This window comes from Gallus gallus, chromosome 7, assembly GCF_016699485.2.
Source record: "Gallus gallus isolate bGalGal1 chromosome 7, bGalGal1.mat.broiler.GRCg7b, whole genome shotgun sequence".
NCBI lineage: Eukaryota > Metazoa > Chordata > Aves > Galliformes > Phasianidae > Gallus > Gallus gallus.
In genome coordinates this window covers 19581556-19595148 of record NC_052538.1, presented here as the reverse complement: position 1 = coordinate 19595148, position 13593 = coordinate 19581556, and the positions used below count along the sequence as shown (strand labels likewise).

The following is a 13593-nucleotide window of genomic DNA, read 5'->3' as shown; positions in this document are numbered from 1 at the left end:
ACACATATATGGCATGTTGCTAAAATGCTTTCTTTTTGTTTGCTGGACTGGGTATCACAGCACTAGACTGAGGGGGAAAGCAGCATTGACCCACTTTGACTTAGGATGGCCGATTTCGCTTATTAAGGCTGTACTTTGCTTTTATTTTGCTCTAAGCACATACCTGGGGCGTACCTCCTGATAGCAAACACAATGTTTTTACATTCAGAGACTGGTGGGGTAGGATTTTTGCAGTCCATGTACAGGCTGTAAGAGTTTTAGAATGAGAAGTAAATAACATGATACTGAAATTCTTGAGAGGTTTATAGTTTAAAACTAAAAATAAAGCAGGAGTGTCATGTCTGTATAAGGGATAGTAAATTCTTCTTGTATTTTTTTGAAAAACGTATTTCTGATAAGAACAAAGAATTATCCCTGAAAGGTATACCATTTTTTCCCCTCTTTTAGAATGTAGGTTATGAGAAAAACATTACATGGCTTTTATTATACAGGAAATGTACTTGAAGTGCAGAATGCTTGGGAACGGATGCCTGCTTTACTGCTATGAATTGTTCATGATACGTCTTTTCTTATATGCATCAAACATAGCGCTTGCTGCAGAGATGCATGTGATTTGTCTCCTCTCCTGAGAAATGGTAATTGGCTTCAGTTTACTTAGGCTACTGCAGCACAATTTATTTTCGTAGCTTAGCTGAGGCTCATATTGCAGCATATTTTCTTCTATGAGGGTGAAGTATTTAATTTGTAAAGTGATGGAGAGTGTGCATTGCATTACAAAGACAGAACGTATCTCTGCTCTGTGGCGTTTAGTGGGAACAGATCAAAGTACTTGACCATTCTCCTTATCTTTTCTTGTTAAATTGTACATGAACTAATCATGGTCTTTTAGAAAACATCCATTACAATCAACTTAGTAATCTGACTAATGAACTGTGGTTACTATTTGCTTTGTCTGTTTATGATAAATTATTTCTGTGGCTTTCTGCCTTGGTCACATGGTGTTATTTCTGTTTTCTAAGTGGATAACCAAACATTCTTCAAACAGGCAGCAAATAGCAAACAATGAAAACGTATTTTAATTATGGATTTTTTTCCTGTTAGTTAAGTGATTTTTTTTCTTCCTGCTAGTATTTCCTTACAGTTTTTGAAAGGTATCTCCCTAGAAGAACTAAAGAGATGAACATAATATATGCAACAAATGGCACTTTGAAGAGAGCCAAGGACTTCAGTTGAAATATATTCACACAATTGTAATGATTTATATAGTGATAATAATGGCATAACATAGCATGCCAGAGATAAGCCCTATGAGCAAGGGCTTTATTGATTTTTATTACTGTCCAACATAATTTTACCTTCTGAATGATTGCTTAATATACATATCTTAAACAAATACAATACTGTATGCAACTCATAATGAATTCTAGGAAGTACTGAGTATTCACAGCTTCCCTTAGTTAATTTCACAATACTTTTTTTGCCACTGCACCCTTAGCTTTCATCCTTTGATAATACTTCAGTGCTGAATTAGCTTCAGTTAATTCTGCAAGCTCATTACTCTTTTATGACAGTGCACATGTTAGTACTGCTGCATTAGCTTGTGTGAGGCACTAAGACTTCTGGGAACGCTAACTTGGGAACAGCAATAAGCTGTGCTGTCCTATGAATTAATTTGCATTGTACTGAATAAAGATATGTCTCCTTTCTGGGCATCCATGTGGAAATTTTTTAATCTAAAAACTCATTAAAGAAAAGAGCAAGTAATCAGCATACACTACAGGAATGACCAGGCTCTACTGTCAGTACTACTAATACTCTCATTTTGGCAGATAAGAGGTTTTAATACATAGTGGAAGGCATTATTTCTGCGGTTGTACACCTTAAAATTCAGCTGTTCATGTACAGCAGCTGGTGCAGTCATACAACAAGGATTTTGCTAGCCAAATGGAATCCTTTCCTAACTGGAAACTGTGAAGAGGGCCATAAATTCAGTGTGGTAGGAATATAAACCATTTTTGATTGGAATGACCTTTGCTACTGTCTGGCCTAGTTGCATGTAGGTGGTTCTTTCAAGTGATTTTTCTGTTCAAATGTTCTGAATGCATAGATGTGTGTAATGTGAGATTTAAAATATAGAGACTGTCTATTGATTTTTGTGGAATAAGAATGAATGGACAGGAAGAGGTCACAGAAAAAGTGTGGGGTAATTAAGAGGACATACCTGCCCTCAAAGCAAGGCAAGCTGTCTTCCAGTCCAGGATTAAAGCAGGACCAGGTTAAAGCCATTGCTGCTGGTCCTGGCTGAAAGCACTGTCAATGGTCTCCTGCATAAATTTGCAGTAATGAAGCAGACCACAGGAGTCTTGTGGAGTTCTGTAAGAAACTCTAAGCTTATGAATACTCTTACTGTTATTTTTTAATTTCAAATTCATAGTACACTGAATGACAATATTATGTTATATTGTTTTGCCCTTGAATAAATCAAAACAGCCATTTCATTTAATTCAAATGTTATTGTTAATATCCTACATAATTACTATTAACACTTTTTAACATGGTTGATTTTTCTTATGCTGTCTCCTTGTGTGACCATTTGATTATGGTATTATTACTTTCTAGAATTATTGGAATAAAAGGAATCATTGCACAATTAAAACAACCTTTACCTGTTTGAGTTGAGCTCTTAGGCTAAATGTTATGCAAGACTCAAAAAAGAGCTTTGGTGGAAAGCACGTGTACATATCTATACCTCAAAAATAGTAGGCAACTTTAGTAACAGCAATATGGCTCACTGGAACAATACCTCAGGTACTGAGCAGTGCATTTGTTATTGGGAAGAGCTCTTGAGGCTTGACTGAAAGGCTCTTGGCAGGACGTGTAGATGTCCTGTGTTATCCTCAAACAATATGTCAGTGGCAAAGTAGACATTAATTGGGTGTAGTTAAATTTCTCCTCTTTTTTTTACCCTGAATTGCTTTACATGAAAAATGTTAGTATTTGAAGAATAAGGTATTTAGGTGTAGTGATAAGGAAAGTATTATTATTAGTTACGTAGCCAGCTTTTATCTTTTACTCAACAGAATAACAGAGACAAATACAATAAAAAATGAAATTTTTATTTTTTTGGCTCATTTGTTATATTTTTGTTGTTTATGATAACAATTTCCTGCATGCATTTCACCAACACATTACAAGTCAAAAGCATTAGTAAAAGAAATATCATACATTTAATGTTTGCTTGTGTATGAAACGCAAAGTGTCCTGCTGTCCTTGATTATACAAATGTGCCATCTTATTCTTGAGAAATATTGTGGATTCTATTTGTAGAGGTCTAGTGCAGTGTGATTCAAAAAGAATAATAGTCTATGTAAACAGATACTGTGAAATATCAAGGATTTCATGAACAATGAGACTATCTTGGAACTTCTGATGTGATCAGCACTGGTAATTCACACATTTCCCTAGTATTTCCTTGCTATGTCCAGTTACCAGATATACCTATTTGGAAACAATAAGCTGGGTTCCAGATTTACACAATTTACTTCACATTGAAATATATGCAAATATAATATTAAAACATGATAGTCTACAAATACTTTTTTCTTATGGTATGATTTCAGTTTGAAATTACTGTGGTTAGAAAGTAAACTGAGTGAATGAGGAAAGAAATATAAGAAACAGTGACCTAAACTTGAAGACACTCTTCTTATATACAAAACTGTTGCCAAATGGTATTTCTTTACAGTATTTATATATGCTAACCACATTTTCAACAGGTTAAACAGTTTGAAATATGTCCTGTACAGTCTGATTCTACACAATATAGTAGCCACTTCAAATTTAAAATGCAAAACTAAAGAAGCTCATCAATAGCTGCAAACTATTGCTTAATGATTTGAAAGAATGAGGTCTGGTTGGACAACTTTATTCAACTCACCACTGACATATGGCTTCCTACATTGGAGACAGTGGAAGGAGCAAGATACAGCAGCAAAAGCATTGACATGCATCAGTGATGCTCTCCAAACTATCTATAATGACACAGAATACAAAATGTTCTGTTGAGCTTTTGCAAATTACCCACACTGTGGTACATATCTGATGCAATTCAATGTGGCAAAGCCATTTAGTTCTATGCTCAAATGTGCACGGCAGTATGCCGTTAGTATTTACATAGCAAAAGATATTTATTGGATGTTGGCCTTAATGAGAGAACACAATAACTAAATAATCCAGGAAAAAAGCTTAAACTGTTTGAAAAAGAAAAAAAAACCTCCCAGGTGTATTTTGGTGAAGCTGTTTTTTCTAGTGTAGAAACCGTACAATATTTTTTTTAGCTGTGATTATTTTCACACAAGAACTTGTTCATGCTTAATGATTTGCATAAAAATAAGTCATTGCAAATTCCTCGAAATTAGAGGAGACTTTCCAGGCACATTAATCTGGATGTACGTAATCTAGATGCATCCATACATGTGGTCAGGATGCCTCAAATTAAAAACCCACTCTAAAACGTGGAAGTTCTTAAAGTCTTTAGCTTTGTGCAATGTCATATTTTTATTTGGGCATGACTGATAAGTGTAACATGCCTATGCAAATCACTTGCGTCTGTATGTTATAGTGAATCTGAGAGTAGAACACTTGGTCCTTATACCTCTTTCCCCAACATAAAACCCATTTACAAAAATAGTCACATATAATAGTAAACAACCTGTGAATTAAAAAAATGATACACTAATACCAGTTTTGTAAAAATATGACAGATGTAGCCATTGAATTACAAACAGTGAATAGAAGTACTGTTCTACATGTTTTGCAGTATGTGAAACACAACAAACTATAGCTTTGCACGTATTTCAAGCTCCCTGTTCTCTGTGGAGCCGCTTTATCCCTCATTCTTAGCAGTGTCTGCTGTAGTGAAAACAGAAACCTGTTGTCAGGTTTGTTACTCTGGTTCACAGTCACAGTTTGATGATGAAGGTTTACTGTTCTGTTATAGGCACTGACCTTAAGTGTATATATATAATGTATATATATGCACACACGCGCGCACACACACACACATATATGTAAAAACTGTCAGTTTGGCATAAACCTCCTGCAGGAGTCCAGGTGATGCTTCATTCTCAAAGACTGTAAACAAGCTGTCCCACAAGCAGAATTCTTACATTTTTACTTTTTATTTTCCCTGACATCTTTACCTTTGTAGTTCTTTTCTGCTTTGTCTTTCTCATATTTTTCTTTATCCGGCTTTGTTACACTGTCATAGGATGGTGGGGAAGTTGTAGAGGAGCTCTCATCTGTTTTCTCTGGAGTGGAGTTCCCATTTAGTTTATCAATAATTGTCTCTTTTATAACTTGTCCATCTCCTTCGTTGTTTTTATTTTTGTTATATATACTAGATACTTTTTTAACCTTTTGCTTTAAAAGGTAACACCTGTAAGCACGCTGAATAATGAGAGCAGATACCTCCTCCTGTTTCCGTTTTAATGTGGTTGTGATTGGTTCATAGGAGACTTTGGAAGGATTGGCTGCCATAAAACGATCTTCCATCTGTATTCTGAGGGCATCCATCTCCCCACTTTCCCCTAACACACGCTTTGTGAAAGCAAACAAGATGTCAAGGCAGTGAATTCTGTCACCGCTTACCATGGGCAGATCCATTGCAATCAGCTGGACCTTGTTTGGTTTTGCTATGAGAAGAGGAGGATCTAACGAAGCTGCAAAATCTGATAGTTTACTGTATTCTATGAATTGTGTTGCATCTGGATCAAACTTCTCCCAGACCTCATAGAACATCTCAAAGTCATCCTCGCTCAAGGGCTCAGCACTTTCTTCAGTTGCAACACTGAAGTTCTCCAGAATGACAGCAATGTACATGTTCACCACCACCAAAAAGGATATGATGATGTAGCTGACAAAGAAGAAAATCCCAACCGAAGGGTTGCCACAGTCGCCTTTAACAGAGCTCCCTGGATGATCTTTATGAGGGTCACAGTCCGGCTCCCCACTGTTAAGAATTGGGGCTAACAAGCCATCCCAGCCAGCAGATGTGGTAATTTGAAATAGGCAGATCATGCTGTTGCCAAATGTTTCAAAGTTGAACATGTCATCAATCCCAACTTCCCTCTTAACGTAGGCAAAGTTGGACATGCCAAATATCGCATAGATAAACATGACCAAGAAGAGCAGCAGGCCAATGTTGAACAAAGCAGGAAGAGACATCATCAGAGCGAAAAGCAGAGTGCGGATTCCCTTTGCGCCTTTAATGAGGCGCAGAATGCGGCCTATTCTGGCAAGTCGGATGACTCGGAACAAAGTAGGGGACACAAAATATTTCTCAATCATCTCAGCTAAGAACATACCTAGAGAAGGAAAAAAAGAGTGCATAAAATAACATTTTAATTTATTTATTAATTATGGAAATATTTATTTCTTGCTGTCTTGAAAACAATCAGTATAGGAAGTCTCTGCTTTTTTATTTTCAGAAATGAAAGGTGATGTCAGAATTCCTAGAAAAGTTAGTTATTGCAGAACATCATACAAGTTCTTACTTTTTATTTAAAAGAATTATAATAGTACTGTGTTTTCCTTATACTGATATGATATCTAAGAAAGGAAAGAAGTAAAAGAAAGAAGTCGTTTTATGACAAGGTAGTTTAGTGTCTATCAGAGTTCTCGTTTGTTCTAAAAAGGCCAGAAAGAGAAGTTTCTCTTAGATATCATTAGTTCTTGATGATGAGCCTACTGCCTTCATTTAGGAAAGAATATATTGGCTTAATTTATGCGAATTAATGTTTCTTTTTTTTTCTTTTTTTTTCTTTTTTTTTACCTGAGGATCTGCACTATATTCAGCAAAGCTTCTCTTAGGTTTATCGGAAAGTCTTTGAGACTATTTTTTCATATGACTAATCTACACATTGGAGAGTCAGCAACTTCTAGCTGGCAAAATCTAAATATTCACCAAGACCTTAGTTAGAAAAAGTAATTAAAAATCCCTCCGCCTTCATAGACTTTTCAGTTCTACTAATGAAAGCAAATCTGTGGTTAGCGTATACCAATAAACACTTACAAATGTGTATGTACTAATTTAACGTGCCAAATAGATCTTTCATGTCCTTTATGTTAAAGATGGTAACTGATCCTAATAAGAGTAATAAAAATCTCATATGCAACATTTAACATATTTTATGCTAAAAAGTATAAAGATCAACCAAATTGTATAGAACACAGAAAAATTCATATTCTTGAAACAGCTGCTGTCTTTTCTGTCCACTAGTTCTTTCTTGAAAGGGAATTGCTCTTACCTACTATGGAGAGAATCACAACCACGAAATCAAAAATATTCCAGCCTATAGTGAAGTAGTAATGGCGAAGAGAAATCAGTTTGAGGACAAATTCTCCAGTGAAAAGGATAATGAACACAAGGTTAATCCGGGATAAAATTGTTTCCATTTCCTTACTCTGGTCATCTGTTTCTACCATCATCGTGACCATATTAAGGCAGATAAGTATCATGATGCTGATGTCAAATACTTGTTTGGTGACAAAATCAAAGACCATGCCTTGGAATTTGTTCTGCGAAAACAAAAACAGAATACTCCTTATACTCTGAAAATATTTGCTTTCAGAAATGTCACATGGGAAACCAAGTTCCTGCAAGATCTTGGGAGTGCAGAGCAAGACCCATTCGTCATATATCTGTTAATTTACACCTACCCCTTTTTGGATTTTGTCTAGGCCTTTTATAGTGGATGAAGAAATGTACCACTGTTGACTGGAGGAATAGAAAGAGAAGCACTGAAATGATAATACCAATAACATTTAAAATTGATAATAGTAGTATAAAAAAGGTGGCATAACTTGATACCAGATAAGTACCTACCAAATAGAAACTCGTTTTCTCATTCTTATCCTTAGCTGGCTTTAGAATACCAACCCCTAGAGATCTCTCTCTTTGTTAAATTAGTTGTGCTTGGTGAGGTTGCTGGACAGCTGAAGTTGCGTGTCTCAAACATTCTGACTGCAATATCCTGGTTTTCCTTTTCTACTTTGCTAATTATTTATGCCTATATGCTTCTTAGAGAGTTCACCACCCAGTGAACAAGGTGCAACAAGTGTTTTCATTTCCAAGTTCTGTAGAATTTCAGGAAATAACAAAGTGCTTTCTTATCTTAGGGGTGAACATATTCTAGTTTATCCTGTACGCCCCAGGGCATTCTTTTATTCTGTGGGATTACCTTTCTCTTTCACATTAAGTGATCGGTGCCCCCTTCTGTCTACAGCAATAGTCAGTACATCCCCTCTTCCTACAAATTCTCTGTAAGACACTAAGCTTATCCAATGTAAACAAGGACCAGTAAATGAGCCAATTAACAGTATTTATCTGGGGCTAAGGGAGGGAATTATGAAACTTAGCACATTAACCTCATTAAATCCAACATTTCATATATCAGAGTCTGTGCTTTTAAAATAAATATGAAAGATCTATTCACTTAATTAAAAAAAGAGAAATTACACCTTATAAGAAAACCAAAAGAAATATTTTCCTTCCAGATATCTAACTTTCCTTGTTGGGCAAAATCATATTCCCAGATGAATATTTAATATTAGTGCTATTGAAGTCAAATAGTTCTTACCACTGGCCTTGGTATAGGTTTCTGTGGTTTTTTGGATCCCAGTTTTTTCATTGCATTGTAATATTTCTTCTGTTCTTCTGTCATAAATATATCCTGACCTCCAAAGTAAAGAAATAATACCAAAACTAATTACTAACATGTTCAGCATTTACATACAGTATTCCTGTCTGCCATTTAATATTACATTTATATTTGTTTTATCTAACAAAAGTGATTTTTTTTTTGTATTTATTTTTCATATTGGGAGCACATGCAAAAACCCTTCCTAGTGTCTTATAAGACTGACAGTTGACTTTTTCCAGTGTGCTTATGTTCACTTTTGCTGACATGGCTAAAATGGTTCTTATTATAATGAAGCTGTTAAAGAAGTTGCTAATTAGGATTTTAGTGCACAGGAGCCTGTCTGGTGCCTGATATGTCCTAAATTCTAGATTGACTTTTAGTCTAGACAGGTCTAAAAGTAGGGAAAGTTTGAGGTTTAATGTGAAGAAAAAGACTATTTGAGTCTAAACTGAAGGCAAAAAACTTCTGTGTTGCTGGGGACTTCAGAAAAGTAACCCAAGTCATGCCATAGCAAACTAATAATTTAAAAACTGCTAGTTTTTAACTAGCAAAATTTTCTAGTTTTTTCTAGCAAAAAACTAGAAAAATTGGCTAGTTCAAATCAGACTGTGTTTGAAAATGCTAATGCTGCCAGATGTGCAACTAACTTCCAGTGTAAAGTAAATTGTACTTATTAATGAATCTGAACTAAGTCAGATGGAAACAGTGTGAAAGTCACTGTTTGCTAAAGTTGATATCAAAGCTAAAAGCCCATTCTTATTGGTAAATGTAGCCCCAGATGTGTTTATGGCTCTTTTAGAATCACAGAATATGCTGAGTTGGACTCCTAAGAAACAGAAAAATATTTTAACACAAAAAAAATTCTATCATTCATGACTGAGTTTTACCATAGATTCTATTTTTTACTGCTGCTTTTTATTTAGTAATCAAATAGAACCAAATCAGATGAAGCTGCTTTTTCACAGCATGCAAAGGTTTACAGTTATAACGTGATAGTTCTGTTCAGAAATTGAAGGCCAAGAATCATGAGACTTCAAAATATTTTAAATGCAATTGTAATTTTATATTTTTAAGATAACTATAACTAAAATTATCTGCATAATATTTTAAATATACTTGAATGTCAAGTGTATGTGGAAAAATATCCTTCCTTCTATACAGATACTTCATTATCTTTAATATTATAAATTAATTTCTTTATGTCTAAGAAGCTCATCTCATTTTTCAGAGCTCAGGTGTTAGAATAACAGAATTCTTTCATACACATTTTTACTTTTATATTTAAGATCTACTCATAAGATCTGTTGGATTTTTAACCCACTGTTTAATCAATTTGCAGAACTAGTATCTATTACATCAACACACTGTCATATTGTAGCTTCAGTAGGTGTCAAGAGTTTCTAAAAGTTTATAAAATTAATTCTTTAATTAGAAAGGAAATTCTTCTGTGGCAAGTAGTGTTAATCTAATCAGAAGAAGAACACAAATTCCCTTCTTAAATCTTCATTTTAGCTCTTACACAATTTGTAAATTACCATCACCAGACGAACGATTTGTCCTTCAAAATGCTGAAATTCAAATGTCAAAATCACATCACAGAGATTATGTTAAAAAAGAATTTTTTATCCAAAGAAGCAAAATAACTTGTTTTTTATTTATAACAATAAATTGTAAATTTGTTATAATTAATGATTTATAGCAATATAGAAACATTTTCAATACTTATCTTCTTTTTTTGTTGGTTGAAGTTGTCTATAATGACACCAATGAAAAGGTTCAATGTAAAGAATGATCCAAATATGATAAAGATGACAAAATAAAGATACATGTACAGGTTGTCCTCATACTTAGGTTGATCTTCTACCTACAAAATATTATACATTGTATTAATTAAAAGAATAGTAAATGTTAAAAAAAAGTGTATATAAATTATAAATAGATATATGTTATTTCAGCACTCAATCATTAATTAATTAACTTTAATGTAAATGCACACAGATATGTGTTCATGTATACACATACAAACAGAGCTCCTGGCATAGGTCATGCTTTCTATAAACTTCCAGTGACATCTGTTTTTGTGAATTTTATTAAATTGAGCCAAATTTCTAAGGAGGATTTTGCTATGGTCTCACTTCTTCCAGGTTTCACATCTTTGACAATGCCTGCATCTCAGCTTCACAGCAAGCTAAGCATAGAGAAGCTGAAGTTAATTAAATAGGATATATATTCTGATAGATGAATATCACTGTTTGATGACTGATTATCACTAGTGTGACTATAACCTATGCTGTGTAGAACTAGTTCAGGTATCGGTGTTGCATTTTCCTGTACTAGGTAAATACAGTTAAAGTTTTCTAGCCAAAAATAAAAATTTAATTCCTAGAAAACTTAACAGATGATCTTCAACCTTAAAGCTAATTGCACTTAATAGCTAGATAACAAAACTGGTCAGCCTAAATAAACAATGAAATGCATGGCTTTAAATTTTAATGAAAGATACATAAATTTAATCTGTAAGAATTATGTTACATAGTGTTACATTATATAATCATGGTAATTGAAGGAAGTCATTAAAATGCCATCTTGTCTGGTTTTTTTTTTCATTTAAATTGCCTTTTCCAAAGAAGATCAAGTTAAATGAATTTAATTCACATTATTTGACTAGAAAGAAGTGGAATTAATTTTTTCTAATAGTATTTCTAAGATTCATGAAGTTATATAAAAGTTCCTTTCAAGCCTTAAGATATCTGGAAAAAAATGTACATTTGTGTTGTTAATGTTATTGTATGTTTCTTAATGTTACTGTATGTGTAATTTTTAACTCTGTACTAAATTAAATATATCAGAATATAACCAATAGATGATTTTTGAAAGTCTTACACTTACATCTCTTGAATCAACTGCAGCATACATAATATCCATCCATCCCTTGAAAGTAGCCTAGAAGTAAAATACAGTTGTTTTATCTACTCTCTAAAATTCAGAGTGTGAAAAATAACTAGGTTTCATAGTTTGGACCTTTACTTTTAGTGAAATCATACAAAAAATTATAAACCATATTGAACAAACAGGAATATTAAAAGATTTTTCAGAGTACTACTGTTTTTTTGATAAATTATTTTTAGGTAGTTCAAAAATGTTAACACTGGGCTACGAACATCTCAGCATGGGCACAGTGTGTGTGGAGATGCAGGTGTTTACCTTGCAGATGACGTATGGTAGACTTGGACATCAATACTGTCGATATTTAGGCACAATCTACAGTCCCTTGTGATGACAGCCATTTTAATAAGCTTACAGCATGAACTGATAGAGTCTGCAACACAGCTTCTGGGCAGATATTAACATGCATCTGAATATTTTGCCCATGTCCACAATTCCATGATATTTTTAGAAATGGTTTAATCCCACATAAGAAAAAGGAATAGACTCTATAATTAAAATATACCTTGGTTCTTGAGGTGTATGAGTTACAGGACACCTGAGGAACTGTGAAAGAGCTGTGGTTAAATTTATAAAAACTTGGACTGATTTCAAGTAGAAGCTTTATCAAGGTAGAATAATAAGTAAAAAAGATTTGTCCTAATTGCTTTAAGGAGGCTATTTTCATGGAGATTGAATGTCTGCTTACTGAAGAACACTGAAGTGATGGTAGGACATGCTAGCTGAAAGTGTGAGTGCCTGCTTGTCAGGCAAGGTTTGCATGAGTATTCATAATAATGGAAAAGAGATAAACAGTATGAAGTGAGCAGGTAAAGAACATATCTTCTGAGGAGTGTCTGGTGAGGAACCATTCCTCACCAGGAGTGCATTTGCATCTGTGTCTGCTAAAACTGAGCTCTCATGCTTCGATATAACTTCCACAGTGGAAGATTTGCGCTCTGGGAGTGTTCATATCCTGATGAATCTTGCTGTGTAGTACATATTTACTAGGAAGATATGCTTAGAGTCAAGCATCATAGATCTTTCTGCCTCAGTTGACAAGTGACAACTTTTTGGTGTACTTTGTATATCATCATTAGAAGAGTAGTAGAGTTTGATAACAGATACAACTACAGGAGAGGGATAGAGGGAATGCTAAGTGGAGACATTCAGCTGAAGAAGTGACATGATACGTGTCCAAAGATCCCTTAATCTCAGCAGAAAAAAAACACCTAAAGAGAATATTTAAAAAGGAAAATAATGAGAAATCCAAACAAAAAGAAGTAAAGAAGGAGAAGAATGAAAGCTCCACACTAGTGATGCAGTAATGAAAAACAAATACTGGCTGGATGGGTGATACAGATAACATTCAGATGCAGCTTCAAGAGACTAGACATATATCTTATACTTCTTCAGAGGCTAGTATTGGTGATAATGGTTCACTTCAATTCCTAGTACAAGCGTGGCAATGACATCTGAAGTTATAGATTTTGTGTTATTGTTCAGTACTACAACTCAAAACAAGTCACATTGTCTTCAGAAACAAAATTCTTCAAGCAAGGTAGTTAAACTGGGAATCAAGGTCATCTAGGGATACTGACCGACTCTGAGATAGAAGAGACAAGCACATCTTCCTTAGAAAACTTGGGATACCAGACCAGTAAAAATCCCATGATATTTCTGACATCTCTTCATACACTAAAGCTGCATGTCAAATTGCAGACAAGTGATTCATCAGAGCTCAATCATTTAAGCATAATTGCTTGCTTACTTGCTAGCTTGTGTTTTGGGTTAGGTATCAGCTATCAGAATAAGGAGCCTCTGGCATAAATAAAAGGAACACTCAGTACCTAGTACAAAAACATCTCTGTACCAGAGAGCGTAGGAAAAGGACTCAAAAGGGAAATATAATTTGCATACTTTGTATTAGTAATGATAGTTTATAGAATAAATATGCCATACTATA

At 34.3% G+C, this 13593-nt stretch overlaps 1 protein-coding gene across 5 annotated transcripts in view; it reads right to left on the bottom strand.

Annotated features, from left to right (window-relative positions):
- Positions 1-3095: 3095 nt before the first annotated feature.
- SCN3A (sodium voltage-gated channel alpha subunit 3) overlaps positions 3096-13593 on the bottom strand; it is a 73302-nt gene continuing 62804 nt past the window's right edge. For all 5 annotated transcript variants that reach the window (XM_003641602.6, XM_025152557.3, XM_015289740.4 and 2 more), the window contains 5 exons: positions 11592-11645; positions 10429-10566; positions 8640-8744; positions 7308-7578; positions 3096-6365 (listed from right to left, as the gene is read on the bottom strand). In XM_003641602.6, the coding sequence (XP_003641650.3) occupies positions 5173-6365; positions 7308-7578; positions 8640-8744; positions 10429-10566; positions 11592-11645 (1761 nt within the window). In that variant the 3' untranslated portion in view covers positions 3096-5172. The remainder of the gene's footprint in view (positions 6366-7307; positions 7579-8639; positions 8745-10428; positions 10567-11591; positions 11646-13593) is intronic.